The sequence below is a fragment of the Armigeres subalbatus genome, unplaced genomic scaffold (assembly GCF_024139115.2).
Source record: "Armigeres subalbatus isolate Guangzhou_Male unplaced genomic scaffold, GZ_Asu_2 Contig1172, whole genome shotgun sequence".
Lineage (NCBI taxonomy): Eukaryota > Metazoa > Arthropoda > Insecta > Diptera > Culicidae > Armigeres > Armigeres subalbatus.
The window spans coordinates 77,195-97,346 of NW_026941926.1; the positions used below are offsets into that span (position 1 = coordinate 77,195).

Here is a 20,152-nt window from a genome sequence, read left to right on the forward strand (position 1 = left end):
GTGCAACCCCGCGATCGGTTAATGAGTTTGATGGCCGAAACCCCCTCTCGGGTGATCACAGCAGACAGGCACGGTACGGCGGCACTGCGGTGTTCATGGGAGATATTGTTGTTGTTTTGGACAATGATAGAGGAGTTTGTGATTAGGATTCGATTGGGTTGTTTTATGATTCAAGCCACGTATGGATAATGGCCGTAGATCGTTATGTAGAAACTGCGTATATGGACGGTAAATGCATTCACAAGATTCATTTTGAGATTGAAGCGTCAAAAATCCTTCGCATTTCGATGCTATTTTTAGATTTCTTAAGAAATCATTTAATTCCATGATGATTGTTAAGATTACTGAGATTCAGAGAAAATTACTGCTATTCATTTTTTTTTCTTACACTTAGTGTTTACTTCCACAACAAAGATTGCTATCAGTGTATCTTTCAGGCAAAGAAAAGAAAGAATAATGTCATATTATAAAAGCTAATAGCACTTTTTTTTATTTATGTTTTTTTAATACTAGATTAGGTTCAACACAGCATTTAACAGTACTTAGCTCATTGCTCTTTTACAACATCAATGTCCATTATGTCAAATACCTCTCACACAAAAAGTAATCGACACACTCAAACTGGTTTTTTCATTCAGAAAAATCGTTTCCATCGTTAGGGTGTCTTATTTTACGTGTAAATAACTAATTAATAACCTAAAATAATAGCATTAAAGCTTAAATTAAAATGAATCCCGTTTTCATTATATATTTTCCTGGTTGGCTACAGCGCAGCGTCGTTGCACTTCTATAAACGCGTTCTTAGGCGATCTATCCGATTTCATGTCCGACATTTTTTTTTGCCACCCTTCTTCCGTCATTCATACTAAGTGACTAGCCCATCGAAGTTTGTAATATTTCATAAGATTTTACAATGTTTTCTTCGTTGTATACTAGTGTTGTTACAGACGAGCTACGAAGGATGTCCTAACTATGAATGAGCTAGAAAAATATTTGGCTTTTGCTGTTGTGATTTGCACGTTAACTGATCGTACTTCTGTGGAGCGCGTTGGAACGATCAAAAGAGCGCGATCCTCTATAGTATGCAAAAGCCACCGAGCGTGATTTTTTGATGTAGGATTACATCCTTCGGGAAGATTACGTCCTTCGGGAAGGGAGGTCATTATGCAGATTCAAATTTGAGACCGTCACGAAAAGTGGTCAGGATGTATGGGTTTATGACCCAGACGTCTTTAAACCGATTTTGGAGATTTTGGTATCAATCGATTGACAAACTCTTTAAGATTTTGCGCAACTATTGAAAACAATGGTTTGAAAGCGCTAAACTATTGAAAAATTGAATTTCGTCAAGCACTGTTGAAAATCGGTGAACCAACCAATCCCGTACGTGCATCGCAAGCACAGACATCATAATCGTACAACTGACGGGATGAACTCTAATCCTCAGCTGTCGCAAGATGACGCCGGTAGCAGCGGTTTCAGCGGAGAGAGCGATTTATTCATCGATTGACCGTCGTCAACAGCAACAGCACTCAGGAGAAATTTTCACGCAATGTTCCGACCTTCGTTTGGTTGCTGTTAGTGCTAAGAAAGGTGCATTGTGAAAAGAAAATCGATTCTTTGCGGAACATCATCGAGTGACTGTTGGCCTGAAGCAACAGTCAAGTGAAATTTTTACGAAAGGTTCGGACTAACGTTTGGTTACGTGAGTTATTAAGTGCATTGTGGATTAAAAATCGAGTCAGAATCATAATCGCATGACGACGGTAGAAATTCTTCGTCGGTAGTAGCGCAAGCGCTCGGTGGAGTGAGATGTTCCAAAAATGTATTCGCAGGGATGACGTCTCAAATCATCGAGTGCCTGATGTTGGCGTCAGTTTCAGTCAAGTAAAATTTTCACTAGCTTCTGATTCAGGTTTTGTTGCTTTTTTGTGATTGGAAAGGCGCATTATAAAAAGCAAATTAACTCATGTTAGAACCAAGAGAAGGTTGAGTCGAGATATTTGTTTTTCAATGTGTAAATCATGATCGCTTGGCGACGGCATAAATTTTCCATCTGTAACAGCTCAAGCGCTCGTTGGAGGGAGACGCTGCAAACAAAAATATTCGCATGGATGGCGTCTATCGTATGTTAGCGGCAAATCATCGAGTGGAATTTTCTCTAGGCTGTGGTTTCGTTTTTTTTCTGCTTTTGATTGGAAAGGCACATCGCTGAAAACAAATCGATTCTTTTCAGAACCATCTTTTTGTACAAGGGAAGGTTCAGCTGGGACAAATAGTTTCCAAACTGCAGATTTTAATGGCGATAGTAGCAATGCAAGCACTCGTCGTTGAGAGACGCTGCAAAATAGCGTCTATCGCGTTTCAACGACAACGAGTGGCTGATATTGCCGTCAGTAACAGTCAGGTGAATTTTTCTCTCAAGATCGAGCTCAAAATTCAGATTTTGGTTTGGTTGTTGTTAATGATTGAAAAAAACACATGATTAAAAATGAATCGGAGAATTTTCTTCAAAATGCAAACCACAATTACTTGGTGACTGCAGTTTATCGCAATGATGGCATGGTAAGGATCCCAGCTGCTTACCATCAGCTTTAGTAAACAATAGACACATTGAATTTTTAAAATTGAATATTTACATTTTGCGTAATCCTACATCCAATTGGCGGTTGTGTCTCGGATACAACCTTCTACTTTTTTGCCACGAGATCAAGTGTTAACTATTTTTGTTTGGTGCCGCTTTACATCGGACGTCAAACGGACATCATATCTTGGAACTTTGAATTGTAGTGCAGTCAGGCAGAGGCTTTTTCATCATAGATAATGATGTGAGATCTTTTCTTTTCGACAATACTTTTCTGATGCGCTTCCTGTGACGATGAGTCGTAGCTACGCTTAACTAGCTAGATAGGTTGATTAAAAATGTGTTCAAGTTTATCGACATTTGTTGGGAATGGAACGTGGTGCCAGTCTTATTTTGTTATGTTTCAATTTAATGAAACATAATCAAAAATACCATATAAGGTACAGTAGGGTAAGCGAAGGGTACCAGGAGAGCTATTTAAACACGGTGGTGAGGCACTGGCTAGAGCGCTGCACTGGGTCATTACCAAGATTTGGGAGGAGGAAGTTTTGCCGCAGGAGTGGATGGAAGGTGTCGTGTGTCCCATCTACAAAAAGGGCGATAAGCTGGATTGTAGCAACTACCGCGCAATCACATTGCTGAACGCCGCCTACAAGGTACTCGCCCAAATTTTATGCCGTCGACTAGCACCAACTGCAAGGGAGTTCGTGGGGCAGTACCAGGCGGGTTTTATGGGCGAACGCTCCACCACGGACCAGGTGTTCGCCATTCGCCAAGTACTGCAGAAATGCCGCGAATACAACGTGCCCACATGATGATCTATTCATCGACTTCAAAGCCGCATATGATACAATCGATCGGGACCAGCTATGGCAGCTAATGCACGAACACGGTTTTCCGGATAAACTGACACGGTTGATCAAAGCGACGATGGATCGAGTGATGTGGGTAGTTCGAGTTTCAGGGGCATTCTCGAGTCCCTTCGAAACCCGCAGAGGGTTACGGCAAGGTGATGGTCTTTCGTGTTTGCTATTCAACATCGCTTTGGAAGGGGTAATACGAAGAGCAGGTATTAACACGAGTGGTACAATTTTCAATAAGTCCGTCCAGCTATTTGGTTTCGCCGACGACATAGATATTATGGCACGTAACTTTGAGAAGATGGAGGAAGCCTACATCAGACTGAAGAGGGAAGCTAAGCGGATCGGACTAGTCATCAACACGTCGAAGACGAAGTACATGATAGGAAGAGGTTCAAGAGAAGACAATGTGAGCCACCCACCGCGAGTTTGCATCAGTGGTGACGAAATAGTGGTGGTAGAAGAATTTGTGTACTTGGGCTCACTGGTGACTGCCGAAAATGACACCAGCAGAGAAATTCGGAGACGCATAGTGGCTGGAAATCGTACGTACTTTGGACTCCGCAAGACGCTCCGATCGAATAGAGTTCGCCGCCGTACCAAACTGACAATCTACAAAACGCTAATTAGACCGGTAGTCCCCTACGGACACGAGACCTGGACGATGCTCGTGGAGGACCAACGCGCACTTGGAGTTTTCGAAAGGAAAGTGCTGCGTACCATCTATGGTGGGGTGCAGATGGCGGACAGTACGTGGAGGAGGCGAATGAACCACGAATTGCATCAGCTGTTGGGAGAACCATCCATCGTTCACACCGCGAAAATCGGACGACTGCGATGGGCCGGGCACGTAGCCAGAATGTCGGACAGTAACCCGGTGAAAATGGTTCTCGACAACGATCCGACGGGCACAAGAAGGCGAGGTGCGCAGCGGGCAAGGTGGATCGATCAGGTGGAAGGTGACTTGCGGACCCTCCGTAGACTGCGTGGTTGGCGACGTGTAGCCATGGACCGAGCCGAATGGAGAAGACTCTTATATACCGCACAGGCCACTTCGGCCTTAGTCTGATTAAATAATAAATAATAATAAATAAAATAGGGTAAGCGAAAAAACGCTAGTATTTTACTGATGTATCAAATAATTATTCAATTTCACTTCACAATCATACAAATCCATACAAATCAATGCGTTAAATAAATGAAACATGAAATAATAAATCATTTCAACATGCGAGAGTAAAAGTTTATTAACCTTCCAAGTTTACCTTTTGCACAAGTTGTTTTGCGTGTCAATAAATGAACCGGTGCCAGCGAAAGTGGTACATGTTACATTGAGTAAATTTTACAGGAGAAGCATTTTTCCGAAACCTTCGAAAATAAAATTCAAATTAGCAATTTTCTGCATCTCAACTGTACCAACGGATGTGCTTAAAGGTAGTAATGAGAAATATGCAAAGTTTCTTGGCAAGTTTCAAGTTTGTTGGAACAAAATGCACATGTACCACTATTAATGGGAGCAAAATGCAACAGAAACTTAAAATCGTTGCCAGTAAAAGTGGTACATGTACATTTTTAAAATTATTTTAAACGGCAGTAAACCATCTTGAAATTTAAAATAGGGTTGAAATCTATTGCGGAAACATCTATGCTGTACCATTTTTTTTTCAATAACCTGTTTTTAATGGGTATAACTGCACATGTACCACTTTTCCTGGCAACGAAATTGCCATTGTGATATATACCATAAAATAAAAAGTGCATATCTCCAGATTTATTTGTCAAAAATCACTTTTTCGTTATTCCCTTACTGAATCTTTGCTCCCAGAAGCAGTTGGTGTAAAAAACACAAAATAGACAAAAATGGCTTGCTGCCGCCGGAGAGTCGCATCGATCTTCTCCTGAATCCGGGCTAGGATAATTTTGCACAGAACTTTGAGAACGGTACACAGCAACATAATGCCTCGCCAGTTATCGCATACAGTCAGGTCACCCTTTTTGGGCACCTTCACTAAGATACCTTGCATCCAGTCGACCGGGAAAGTTGCGGTGTCCCAGATATTACGAAATAAACGATGCAGTAGTTGAGCGGATGTCATGGGGTCAGCTTTGAGCATCTCGGCTGATATGCGGTCAACCCCTGGGGCTTTATTCGATTTCATGCTTTGGATGGCTGTTTGAATCTCTAGCAGTGATGGAGCTTCGGTATTGACGAGTGTTATACGTCGCATCCTAGGCAGATCATGCCGAGGAGGTGATGGCCTGGCTGGCACTTGAAAAAGTTGTTCGAAGTGCTCGAACCAGCGTTTCAGCTGGTCAGTTGGGTCGGTCAATAACTGATCATTCGCGTCTTTCACAGGCACCGTTGCATTCATCTTCGCCCCGCTTAAGCGTCGTGAGATATCGTAGAGGAGGCGAATGTCCCCGGTTGCGGCGGCTCTCTCTCCTTCGTCGGCCAGAGAGTCTGCCCACGCTCGCTTGTCCCGTCGACATGAGCGTTTTACTTCCTTCTCAAGAGCCGCGTATCGTTGACGGGCTAAGACTTTGGCTCCTCTGGTTTTAGATCGCTCTATCGCGGCTTTGGCTTCTCTTCGCTCCTCTATCTTTCTCCAGGTCTCATCGGTGATCCATTGTTTTCTCTGGGTGCGTAGTTCGCCCAGATTGTTCTCGCTGGTGGTGATGAAGGCATTCTTGATGGCGGTCCATTGGTCTTCCACGCTGCCACCTTCCGGAATATCTGCAGCACGCGTCTCCAGTTCTTCAACGAAGGACCGTTTCATCGTGGCATCTTCTAGTCGGCGTGTGTTGAATTGTCGTCCAACTCTTTCCTCCTGCCGACGAATCCGCGCAATGCGCAGGCGTATTTCGCCGATGAGGAGGTGATGATCAGACGCGATATCGGCACTACGTTTATTCCGTACATCAAGAAGGCTCCGTTTCCATTTTCGGCTGATGCAGATGTGGTCGATTTGATTTTCTGTAAAGCCGTCACGGGAGACCCACGTGACCTTGTGAACCGGTCGATGAGGGAAGAGCGATCCCGCGATCACCATGTCGTTATTACCACAAAATTCTGCGAACAGCTCTCCGTTTTCGCTCATTTCTCCGAGACCATGGCGTCCCATAATGCGCTCATGGTTCGAGTTGTCGGATCCGATCTTCGCATTGAAGTCGCCCAAACAGATCTTGATATCACCCTTCGGAATTCTATCTACGACGGCATTGAGTTGACTGTAGAAGTTCTCTTTGTCTTGCAGATCGGCAGCATCGGTTGGCGCATAACATTGGATTATAGTAAGGTTTCGGACCCGTGTTCTAAATCTGGCAACGATTATCCTTTCACTTACAGGTTCCCATTTCATAAGCGCAGAGTGTGCCTGAGCGCTTAGTAGGAAGCCAACTCCGCGTTGCCGGGGAGCGTGTTCACCTCGTAAACCAGAGTATAGCAGAACTTGTCCCGACGGCGTTCTGTGTTCTCCAAAGTTTGGCCAACGGACTTCACTCAGTCCCAGGATCTCAAGCTTCATGCGGCGTGCCTCATTGGCAAGTTGTGCCAATTTACCCTGCTGGGCTAGGGTTAAAACGTTCCATGTTCCTATTCTTGTCCGTTGTTTCGCGCTAAGAGTCGTCGCCGTAAAATCAGTCCGTATTCTTTCATTATCGGATTCTCGAACAAATTGATGTTTCGGGAACAGTAGGTTGAACGATATGGAAATGCTAATATCATCTTCCAAACTTGGACGTACATGTTCATGATAGCATTAGAGGCGAAAGTATAGAATTGATAGTTCCGTTAGGATACGGCAGGCATGAAGAATGTTTTTATAGAAGTCGATTTGAAAGCGAGCGGAGGGCAATATTTGTGATGGCACATATCGCACGACCTTCCTTCTGCCAAGCTCCCGTATGAAGGGGGAGGGAAGAATATCAGTGTGGAAGCTGATATATCTCCACTGGCAAAAGGAAGGTGGTTTGACTTGCTCATATGCCATCGCGTGCGGAAGGATTTGCTATCGACGAGTACTGTCTCCAAATTTCTAATATGACATCAGCATTTAGTCGAATAGGATTTTTGTTGCACAGTTCTGTTTTCTCATTGCGTCCGTCTCGTCGCAACCAACTTGGCTGCCTCGGAGACGCACCGAGTTTTGTCTAACATCAGTGTTCGAAGAAATAAAAAAAATGTTCCCACGGATTTGTAACAAAAATATTTAGTTTAATATGTGTCGGCACGATAATTCTAGCCTAAGCGACGGAAAATCATTTTCAGTCATTATGTGTTTTCTTCCAGAATGCTATTTTCTGCCGTATGTTGTGTTGTGGATTCCGAGCCGGCCACCGTGTTTTACTCAACGGTTGAACGGAATTGATTTTTGAGCTTTGGTCATGATTCTTAGGACGACACTCCAAACAGACAGTATTTCAAATCCACTGCTTCTAATTTGAATCGCTAACGAGACTGTAACGCTAACCACTCATCCTACACTTTATGACTTGCAACTTTGTAAAACTTCACAACAATCATCGAGGTCTCGTTTTCACATCTATTTTTAGCTGCCTAATTGTTCAAAGGGATTTGCCACGAACAAGCCCACTCTCTCTCGATAGCTGAACTTTAAAACTTTTTCTGAAAATCCATCATTTGATTTATCATTATTAAGATTAAGACAATTAATTAATTTAAGAGGCGTTATAAGTTTTTCGAAAAACTTTTACTAAAAAGTTAAAAACCAAGCAAATCAGTCTCTAAAATACAATCTGTGAGAATACAAATAAAGAGCGTCATTATGAAAGATTTTTTTTGAAAACAAGACATTTCTGAATCGAAAGTAACCATCATACTTCAGATGGGCTCACGACCCGGTCTGCTGCTGAGTTTCTCCTACTGGCCTTCAAAAGCGGTAGCTTTTAAATAGGTAATTGTATACAGTTGAGCATGCCGCCTACGCGCACTGACCATAGATTCGGATCTGTTTATGATTCGACGTTCTCCTGTCTTCCGATCCCGTCTTTTCGGGTGTGGGCTTTACTATACCGACGGTTTACGGAGCTCCGGTAAATGCTTCAATAAATTACCGTGCAATGGAGGGAATAATTTGCCAATGAAAGGAAATTAAAGCAATTTAAGTTGAAATTAAGATTGCTTGTAATTGATCTATAAATGAATCTTTTGTTTAAGAAACTGTATATGTGACATTTTTTGGTATTCTGGCGAACAACTCATGCATACAATGCAGGTAATGAACAGTTTTTGTTTGTTTGAGATTTTTTTCATTCGCATGCAATTTAAAAATAGAGAAATTGTTTCATTGCAGACAAATTAGTTTGTGTAAAACTGCTGATCTTCTTCTTCTTCTTATTGGCATTACATTCCCCATTAGGACTTTACCGCCTCGAAGCTTAGTGTTCATTAAGCACTTCCACAGTTATTAACTGCGATGTTTCTAAGCCAAATTATCATTTTTGAATTCGTAGATCATGAGGCTAACACGATGATACTTTTATGCCCAGGGAAGTCGAAAAAACCTCCAACACGAAAATTTTCTAGACCGCACCAGGAATCGAACCCAGTCACCTTCAGCATGGTCTTGCTTTGTAGCCGCGCATCTTACTGCATCAAAGCTATTGATCTGTATCGAAGGAATCAAAAGATTTGGTACCATTCCGTTTGTTTTGTTTTATTCCCCGAATTTGCAAGAAAACAAATAATTGAAACCGTATAATAGCATCAATTAGATGAGTTTCTGATTTGAGTTGTCTCTTGGCGTCAACGACATTCAATGACGACAATGGTTGAAAAAAAAACTTGGCCTGACTCCCCATGATGAAGAAGCAGGAAGAAGTGTCAGTAAACGCATTCAAAGGTCGATCGAAGATCGCGACCCGGCGTGTGCGCGGTTGATGATCGATTCGTTGCCAGATGACAGTGAAGAGAAAACGATCGGCAGCGCACGGGTGAATTGCGATGATGTATCTATTTGATGGCGGTTGTTAATTACGCGAAGGATGAATGATGCTTAACCAGCTTGGTACAAATAAAAAATTTACCCAAGAACAGATATCTTAATGTTTCATTATTTTTAACATGCTGCTACATTTGTGATTAGTCTACTTAATGGCTACAGAACAGTTCTTTATTATTGATTTCAACTATTATCACGTGAGAAAAGCGTGCAATTCAAATGGGAGTTATCGACAATTCTCATTTCAGAATAAGCTTAATTATTCGTGTTCCACATGAACAGATAAAATGTCCGAACATGAGTGTGAAGTATGGGTGGAACTTTGCAAATATTATGGAACAATATGGCATACTTACATCGAAACATCGTTACTTTATTAGCAAACAATAACTCACATCTCAGAGCAATAATGAGGCTTAGCCAGAAAGTGAGTCAAATGCATCCGGTCGTACCTAGCCATATACAATCGGATTGAAACAATCATGCTAATCTCGGTGACTACACAACTTAATTCAATTGAATGAAACTTGAAAGTTTTTTTTTTTTTTTTTTTTTTTTTTTTTTTTAACTATTTTTATTTGCTAATTATCTAATACATGCATTCATCTCTTAGACTAGGTGTTCCGTGTTTTCTTAACACTATCATCCTTATTTGCTATGTTACGCTTTTAGTTATTATTAATACATTTCAATTGCCTCTAGCAGTTAGAATTTTTTCCTCTGGTTGAATTGAACCATGTAGGAATTACAATGTTTTCTACTTAAACTAAACTTAACCTATTTTATACTAAGGGTACAAGGAGTTAATCGTTGCAATAGAAGATTGCAACGATTTTTGTCTAAAATTGAAAATTATTTTGTTGGACATTTGTTGCAATGTCTCAATATTAGAAATTCTATGAAGTTCATTGGTACTATACCACGGAGGCAACTTCAGAATCATTTTCAGAATTTTATTTTGAATCCTCTGAAGTGCCTTCTTTCTGGTATTGCAGCAACTAGTCCATATTGGCACAGCATACAACATGGCAGGTCTAAAATTTGTTTGTAAATCAAAAGTTTGTTCTTAAGACAAAGTTTTGATTTTCTGTTTATGAGTGGATATAGACACTTAATATATTTCTTACATTTGGCTTGAAGGCCTTCAATGTGATTTTTAAAAGTTAATTTTGATCTAGCAGAAGTCCTAAATATTTAGCTTCGCTAGACCAATTAATTGGAACCCCATTCATAGTGACAATATGTCTGCTAGAAGGTTTCAAATAAGAAGCTCTCGGCTTATGTGGGAAAATTATAAGCTGAGTTTTGGAAGCATTCGGAAATTTTCCATTTTTGCAAGTAAGTGGAGAAAATATCCAAACTTTTTTGCAATCTACTACAAATGACACGAAGGCTTCGCCCTTTGGCTGAAAGGCCCGTGTCATCTGCAAACAAAGATTTTTGACACCCTGGTGGTAAATCAGGTAAGTCAGAAGTAAAAATGTTATACAAAATGGGCCCCAGTATGCTGCCTTGGGGGACACCAGCCCTTATAGGTAATCTATCAGATTTAGAATTCTGATAGTTTACCTGCAGTGAGCGATCTGATAAATAATTTTGGATCAGTTTAATGATGTACAGAGGAAAATTAAAATTCATCAATTTTACAATCAAACCTTCATGCCAAACACTGTCAAATGCTTTCTCTATATCAAGAAGAGCAACTCCAGTCGAATATCCTTCAGATTTGTTGAGCCGAATTAAGTTCGTAACTCTTAATAACTGATGAGTGGTTGAATGCCCATGTCGAAAACCAAATTGCTCATCAGCAAAAATAGAATTGTCATTAATATGAACCATCATTCTATTTAAAATAATCTTTTCAAACAGTTTGCTTATTGAAGAAAGCAAACTGATTGGGCGATAACTAGAAGCCTCAGCTGGATTTTTGTCCGGCTTCAAAATTGGAACAACTTTGGCGTTTTTCCATTTATCTGGAAAGTATGCCAATTGAAAACATTTGTTAAATAAATTAACCAAAAAGGATAAAGAGCTCTCAGGAAGTTTTTTGATAAGTATGTAGAAAATACCATCATCACCCAAATTGTCTAGTAATAGATCTCACTTCATTCAAATTAGTTCCCAACGAAGGGTGAAAAAATTCTCTTGATTGAGAATGTCTTCGAAGCTCCGTGTAACCTGATCCTCAATTGGACTAGCGAGACCTAGACTAAAATTATGGGCACTCTCGAACTGCTGAGCAAGTTTTTGAGCCTTTTCGCCATTTGTTAATAAAATTTTATTTCCCTCTTTAAGCGCTGGAATTGGCTTTTGAGGTTTTTAAGAATTTTGTTAATTTCAAAAGGGTTTCGAACTGGGATCCAACTTCGAGACATTATTCTCAAAGTTGGTATTTCTCAGAATAGCGAAACGTTTTTTAATTTCATTTTGCAAATCTCGCCAAATAACTTTCAACGCGGGATCGCGAGTTCTTTGGTATTGCCTTCTTCTCACATTTTTAAGACGGATCAGTAGCTGAAGATCGTCGTCAATAATAATGGAGTTGAATTTAACTTCACATTTCAGGAATTGCAATGCCTCTGGCTTCGACAATTAAATTTGTCAAAGATACGAGAGCATTATCAATATCACTTTTGGTATCGAGAGGAATATCAACATCAAAATTCCTTTCGATATACGTTTTATATAAATCCCAATCAGCTCTATGATAATTAAAAAGTAGAGCTGATTGGATTATAAATGGCTTCTTGTGAGATTTCAAATGTCACAGGAAGGTGATCAGAGTCAAAATCAGCATGAGTTACCAATTGGCCACACAGCTGACTTGAATCCGTTAAAACTAAATCAATTGTAGAAGGATTTCGACTGGAAGAAAAACAAGTTGGTCCATTGGGATATTGAATAGTATAATATCCCGCAGAACAATCTTCAAATAAAATTTTACCATTGGAATTGCTTTGAGCATTATTCCATGAACGGTGTTTGGCATTGAAGTCACCAATTATGAAGAATTTTGATTTGTTGCGAGTCAGAATTTGAAGATCAGCTTTCAACAAATTCTTTTGCTGCCCATTGCATTGAAAAGGCAAGTAGGCTGCAATGAAGGAAAATTGACCAAAATTTGTTTCAACAGAAACTCCCAAGGTTTCAAAAACTTTGGTTTCAAACGAAGAAAATAATTTATGTTTGATACGTCTATTAATGACAATGGCGACCCCACCACAGGCGCTGTCAAGACGATCATTTCTGTAGATAAAATAGTTTGGATCTCTTTTAATGGAGAGTCCTGGTTTTAAATACGTTTCAGTTATAATGGCAATATGCACATTATGAACTGAAAGGAAGTTGAATAATTCATCTTCCTTACCCTTTAGAGAGCGGGCATTCCAATTTAGAACTTTCACACAATTATTTGGATCCATTGAAACGGAGTCCGATAACAATTTTTGTGTGTACTTTATACCAACCTGAACAGCTTCAGGAATGGTATTTGCTTTGAACATTGCATCAATCATGTGATGCAATTGTTCAGTTAAAAAATCAAAATCGGAAGCAGTCATGCTACCTGAATCGGCAACATGACCGTTATTTTCCGTTGGGACATGGGTATAAACCTCATTTTGAGAAGAGAAATTTTGTCTACCAGCAGCGATGTTTGCATACGTAGGTACATTGGAAAAATTGGAATTTACTGAAGTGCTTGCTACCCGTTGACGAGCGGCAAAATTTGTTTGTGAATTGTGGTGGGTATGAATTGCTCGACCGATAACCGGTTTCGAAATTTGAGCGTTTGAAAAATTTCTACCCGTCGAATCTGGGATCCGATTGGAATTTCCCGTCATCAATTTTGCACGGGAATTCAAAACTTTTTTGCGTGAAGGGCATTCCCAGAAATTGGATTTATGATTACCCCCACAGTTTGCGCACTTAAATTTATTGGAATCTTCTCTCACAGGACATGCGTCCTTGGCGTGAGAGGTTCCACCACAAATCATGCATTTAGCATCCATGTGACAATGTTTGGTCCCATGACCCCACTTTTGGCACTTACGGCACTGGGTAGGGTTTTGGAAATTTCCCCCAGGCCTGCGGAAATGTTCCCATGTAACACGGACATGAGACATAATACAGGCCTTTTCCAAACTTTTCATATTATTTAGTTCACTTTTGTTAAAATGAACTAAATAAAATTCTTGAGAAATGCCCTCTGGGAAGTACCAGAATGGGATTTCTTTTCATCTTAATTACTTGGACTGGTGAAAATCCAAGTAATTGAGAAATTTCAATTTTAATCTCATCCAGTGATTTGTCATCACTGGGGAGACCTTCAAGACGACTTTGAACAATCGCTCAGTTTTGTCGTCGTATGTGAAGAATTTATGGCGCTTCTCAGTTAAATAGTGAAGAAGACGTTTGCGATCGTCAAAGGATCCCGGCAAAACGCGGCAGTCACCCTTCCTAGCAATCTGAAATGAAACCTTGATCCCCTGAAGGTTACTCAAAATCTCATTCCGGAAGCCAGAAAACTCGGCAACAGATACCACAATTGGCGGAATCCTTTGCTTTTTCGCATGAATCGAATCACCTGGGCTAGAGGTAGATTCGATTTGCTCAATTTCATCATTAATCAAATCGAACTGATTGCTCAGTTCGATTGGAGAAGAATTATTTCCGATATTAGAGTTAGAAGGAATATCTGAATTCTCCAGCTTCCTTCGCGCTTGGGCAGGACGGTCTTGAAACCTTGTTTCTTTGAAGGAAGTGGAGAATTCAGAGACTCCCCCTTCCTCTTGTTTTTGTTAATACTCATTGCTGAGCGTGGAGACGTGACCTTCTAAGAGGTTTTTCCCAGAACGGTGTCCCTGCAGGATTACCACCGCTTGTCGGAATTTTACTTCCGCAAACGGGTCCAACGTAAAACGAAGGCACGGGTCCTTGCAAAGATCGTAACGGGATCAGTGGGTACAAATAGCGCTAAGAAGCACCGTTGAAATTAAAATAGCTTCGGGTAGTATTAAAAACTTCCTTCCGCAAAGAGAGAAAGAACCGCACAGCACGAAAGCACGATGCGGTCTGATGAAACCTGAAAGTAATTATCGCAACAACGCGCAATCACCAGAACAAGCGCTTGCCGCAAACCAACGCATATCTTGTGGCGATACCAATCCCTCCCTTGTTGGCACAGCTCCTTCGATGCAGCGTAGGAGTATAATTGAATGGAATCATCTACTACGTACGTACCAACTATTAACGTCGTCTTCATTATGCGGTGTGAAGACCGCGCTGTTGTTGGCGCGTTCGTTCCTTAGAGGTTTTGTCCGTTTCCATTAGTCATCATCGCCGTTTCAAACTTCTACCGACGACGCAACCACTAACCTCCTAATGTGCGAAGCGGCCTGTTCTCAAGATAGGTTTGCGTTGGGAAGCCACGCTTCCAGCGACAGCACATTCAAATCAGCTGGCGGCATAACAGCTTCTAACACGACATAGAAGGGAAGAGGCGCTCCAGAAGCGACGCATCGTCGCCGTCTTGAAAAACTATGAGTAAGCGCAGTGTAGGGGAATAAGTCCAACTTATTTTAAAAACCCGAACTGCAAAAAATAAATACGTTACACATCATTAAACATATCGAAAAAAGAGACAAAAGCTTTATTTTTCATATATACAAAATATACATTTTTTCACAGTGTTTATTTTCTCACTTGGTATTATTTATTAGTTAGGGGAAATGACGGCTTTGACAGGTTTTGTTCTATTATTGTCAGGAGGGTTTGTTGACCAAATTTTCTTTAATGTGCAACTACAATCTTGAAAAAATCATAATTTCGGAAGAACCGCTAAGTCAGTCTTCGTTGTCTATGTGTTGTCCTTTATCCCCTATCGAAAAAAAGGTTCATTATATAGGCACAGAACACACATGACTCCATTCTGAGCATTTGTTTTCACAGTTCGTCAAGCAGAAAATTAATGCCGCAACAACGACAGCGACAATGACGAGAAGAAGCAACACCGAGTTGCCATCAATCATCAATCGTATGCAGAATGCGAGCAAGTCGCAGTCGGTGAGCACTCAGTTTGCTCATTATTTCGCGAAAACAGAAGTGTTCTTCAGTAAATTGCACATTTTTTTCTCCTGTATCGATTGTGAAAATAAACAAGGACTATAAGGAGAGGTCACATTCGTCGCGGTGAATTAAAATTATCACCTGGACAATGTTGATGACTCACCATACCCGCCAAAACTAACAAAGCTGACATATGTATGTCCAAAAACAACCTTTACTCAAGTGTCGCTCGTAACAAGGAAAAATATGCGGATGACGACCATCGGCTAGCAAGAGGATGACACACAGAATGAATTGATTATTTGGCTGTTAGATTTATTAGTCTTTCTGTACAAAACCGTCACTTTATGGGCTTTGGGTGAACACAACGGGGATGTGTCAAATGTGTGCCGGATTTATTGGCTTCCGTGATAGGTTGATGTGGTCATGTCAATCCTATCGTCACGCAGTTACGTCTGGATTAAAAGAAATCATTGTCCATTTATGACTATTCTGCTTATCTGTTTTAGTATATGGATATTGGATATGATAAAATTCGCAAATAAAGCCAATTTTAAACAAAAATTTGGAATATATTATGGGAAATCGATAATCGATCGTTTATTTCCGTGCTACAGGATTATTTTTTTCGCGATTTTTGCTGATTTATAAGTAGATTCTTAGTCGTGTGCATAAATAGTTAATTATGAGCGATTAGTTTCAACGTGTAAACATAATTTTTGACAAAAAATTGTCTTGATTTCTATAAAATTTCACATTATGTTCGTCACGATTGTAATATAAGGCATTTTCTTTTTTTCCTTAAATTTTTCAATTCAATTTAGCCAAAATGTAATAAGTGTAAAATGAAATAATATCAACTCGTCTTACAGACTTGTAAAGACATATCTAAGTTTATTTTTCAAATTTACTAAGAATTTCAATCGAATGTTGATACTAAATTCTGATCTGATTAATTTGTGTTCATCGCTATAACTACATTTTCGCCGTATTCGAGAGCCAGTTCCATCTGCAGTTCACAGCTCAGCTAAAGCCCCAATCGTTAACATATGGTCATCACTCATCACTCTCAAGACTACATTTCGCAAACCGTCTACAATCCGACACCGCTAACCTCGATCACTGACGAGATCATCTTCACCGCTCTAGGCTTAGCGCAGCCCTCGACCGCGTGCAACGTGATCGCAGGCATTCCTCACTCGCTTCGTCGCGCTGCGATAATCACTCACGTCGTATTTTTGCATGTATTCACGTTCTGACTGACTGTTTCTAATATGCAGTGCATACCTTTTCAAGTGTACATTATCTAGGTTCCAGGAGCACGCTGCAACGAATGGTGAAATATGACAAACACTAACAGATCGTGCAATTATTAGTGCGCCAGGAGTGCCAATTGTGTAAACAACAACCGTGATCACGTGTATCGTCGAATAATCATTATCCAAGTCGCAACGAAAAATAAAACAAACCGATTATTGATGAGTAATTATCCCCGTAGGCGAAAGAAGCTGCTCGACGGTGTCGACGCAGTAGTGGTGCAAGCGCGCGAGTGAATACTAATATGGTGACGACAATCAAGATCACCGGCGACGGAGTGTTTATCCAGTCCAATTCGTATCTGGCAAACGGCGGGGGCGGCGGCATCGGTGCACATCTCCACAGCCGCCAACAGTCAGCGTCGTCCGAACCGGGTGGCAATTCGTCCGGTAGCAATAGTAGTTCGCTATCCCGTGGTGGGGAATTCGGTGGACCGGGCAGTGATCACGGCAGCTCCTCGAGCGGTGGCCACGAGGATCATCAAATGAGTCGATCGTTTACAAATATTGTTAAAGACCGGGTGGATCGAGACAGAAATAACAATAATAGTTTGGATCCAAGAGTTGCTTTCAGTGATAGTAATAATAATTTTCCGAAAATTTCAAGAAGACGGTATCAGTCGGAAGAAGTGCTCCCTCGGTTGCAAAAGTTCAGTGGAAGTTCGGATGGGTCGGATACAGTGGACGCTGCCGGTTCCACATATTATAACAGTAGTGCCGAATCGGATGATCAATTCACGATATCTTTTCTGAACACTCGCGGGCATAACGGGAAAAGTTTACTTAACCAAAAGTTCATAGTCTACAACAGCAAGAAACCAAGACAGTCCAGTATCCTAACGCAAAACGGTTACCATCACCCGGGCCAGTATCGGCAGTACCTGAATGGACGTCTCAAGCCGGCCTATTCAACGTCGGTTCTAACCTCCCCTTCGTTGATAGCTGCCAGTATCGCCGAGAGTAGTCCGGATCGTCCGTCCACCGGGACGCCACCTCCAAGACTTACGGTCGCTAAGTCTACTTCGTACCTACAGCGGACGATATCGCCGGCTCCGTCCCCGTCGCTGTCCTCGCTGTCACCTTCTAGTGGATTTGCGTCGACTTCACCGACGCCGCCTTCGTCGGGATCGCTGCCCACGGCAGCAGCAGCATCCCCGCAGTCAGTCACCGACTTGTCATCGGGTCAGTAGGTTTTTGCTTTATTTATTTATTTACCTTTTATTTACTTTATTGCATCTGAGGCACTACGTATTCTAATTGATTCGCAATTTAATTTCGAAACCCACGCACACAGCACAGTTTGATTTGAGTTTATGGGAGCGTGATTTGATTCCCCAAGATGTATCACAAAAGAATTATGCTAATAATGTTTCTAGGTCAATGGTATTGACGATTTAAATCAACGCAAAAAAACTCCCATCTTCAATTTTGCTGGGTAGAAAAATAGTTTTGTGGAAAATCAACTCAATAGCACCAAAGTATATCTTTGGTACAATCAACCTGATATTCCCAAAATGTATGTATAAATGTAGGATTCCCGCCGATTTCAAAATCTCTAGTTTGAAATTAACGAATTATTAAATTGTCAATTCGTTTATTAACACTTCTTTGAAAAACGAATAAATGATTTTAGGTTCACAAATTAACGAGAATAAACGAATCAACAATTAACACATTCAAAAATTAACAAATTAGTGAATTAACTAATTAAACAACGAAGTAGCTAGCTATCTAATAAAGAACTGACGTAACAACGAGTTACCCTCTCTAATAAAAAAAAATGGAAATCCATTGCAGTCGTTTCTGGTTTTAAAATTTTTCTGCAGTGCGCCCGCATGTAAGCAAAAAGAATCGTCAAAAATTGTCTTTTATTGTTTTTTTTATGGAAATTCCACCAATTTTAATATTTTGAATTATTTTCGAATCTATAATCCAAATCACAAATTCAGAGATTCACTTTCTCTATTTTATGAATGAAAGATTTACACTGCACTACAGAAAAATACTTTTCAACCCTTTTCATGGTAATTATCACAAATTACCAAACTTTCAGAAATCCGATCAGAGTTTAACTTACGAATTTATAGAAATGCTTACACACTTCCAGGATTTCGAACGGAACTCTAGATTTTTTTTGAAATTTTGAAATTTTCAAAAGAGCGTAACTGATTTCGTAAACAAAAGCTTCTCCTGTCGCTGGTGAGCTAATTTGAGCCCACTCACACAATCCAACCCCATTGATGGGAGCAGCAAATTCTATTTTTTCATTAAATTGGCCACAAATTAGCCCAGTAGCGACGGAAGAAGCTTTTGTTTTCAAAAGCATTTTCGCCTTTTTGAAATGTTGGCGACAAAGTTTCCAAAAATCTTCTTTGGTACGCAAGAATTTTCATGTACTTTCAATGACTTTGTACTTATTTATTTATTTTAGACTAAGGCTTTTAGACACTCTGCACGGTCAATGGCAGTACGTTGCCAAACATGCAGGCTATGGAGGGTCCGCAAATCTTTCTACAGCTAATCGATCCATTTTGCTTGCTGCACACCTCGCCTTATAGAGCCTGTCAAATCGGTTTTACAGGTGGCTTATTGGGTCTGCGCAAAGCTCCTGTCTCGTCGGAGGGCCGTCATGTCAGGTCTGTTTCCCAATAAACACTAGGACAGGACTTAGGCTATTGCGCTTTGAGCGGCCGCTTTGGGGGAGTCTGCTCTGCAGTTTTTTTTTAAAATAAGTTTATCACAGCCCACTGTCAAAGACCGAGCAGGAGCGACAAACTCGATAACAGAAGTTGGTATGAACTGGCATCGCATAAGAGGTAAAATACCAAAAAATAATACCAAAAATTTGCAAAATACTTCAGGCATAGCATTAGGTATTTTAATAACAAGTGAATAATAAATTGTTATGCGGAAGTTCTTCCAGGAATTCCTCCGGAAGTTCCTACTGGAATTCCTCCGGAAGTTCCTACTGGAATTCCTCCGGAAGTTCCTACTGGAATTCCTCCGGAAGTTCCTACTGGAATTCCTCCGGAAGTTCCTACTGGAATTCCTCCGGAAGTTCCTACTGGAATTCCTCCGGAAGTTCCTCCAGAAATTAATCCAAGTATTCCTCCGGAAGTTCCTCCAAGAATTCCTCCGGAAGTTCCTCCAGGATTTCCTCCGTAAGTTCCTCCAGGATTTCTTCCGGAAGCTCTTCCAGGTATTCCTCCGGAAGTTCTTCCAGGCATTCCTCCGGAGGTTCTTCCAGGAATTCCTCCGGAAGTTCCTCCAGAAATTCCTCCTGAAGTTCCTCCAGAAATTCCTCCGGAAGTTCCTCCAGAAATTCCTTCGGAAGTTCCTCCAGGAATTCCTTCGAAGTTCCTCCAG

General features: G+C 40.8%; 1 protein-coding gene across 1 annotated transcript in view; it reads left to right on the forward strand.

Annotated features, from left to right (window-relative positions):
* The window catches only part of LOC134202337 (uncharacterized), a 32,161-nt gene extending 14,185 nt beyond the window's left edge, over positions 1-17,976 (forward strand). Inside the window, exon 2 of the mRNA XM_062677365.1 lies at positions 16,969-17,976. Coding sequence (XP_062533349.1) covers positions 16,969-17,976 — 1,008 coding nt within the window. The remainder of the gene's footprint in view (positions 1-16,968) is intronic.
* The last annotated feature ends 2,176 nt before the right edge of the window (positions 17,977-20,152 follow it).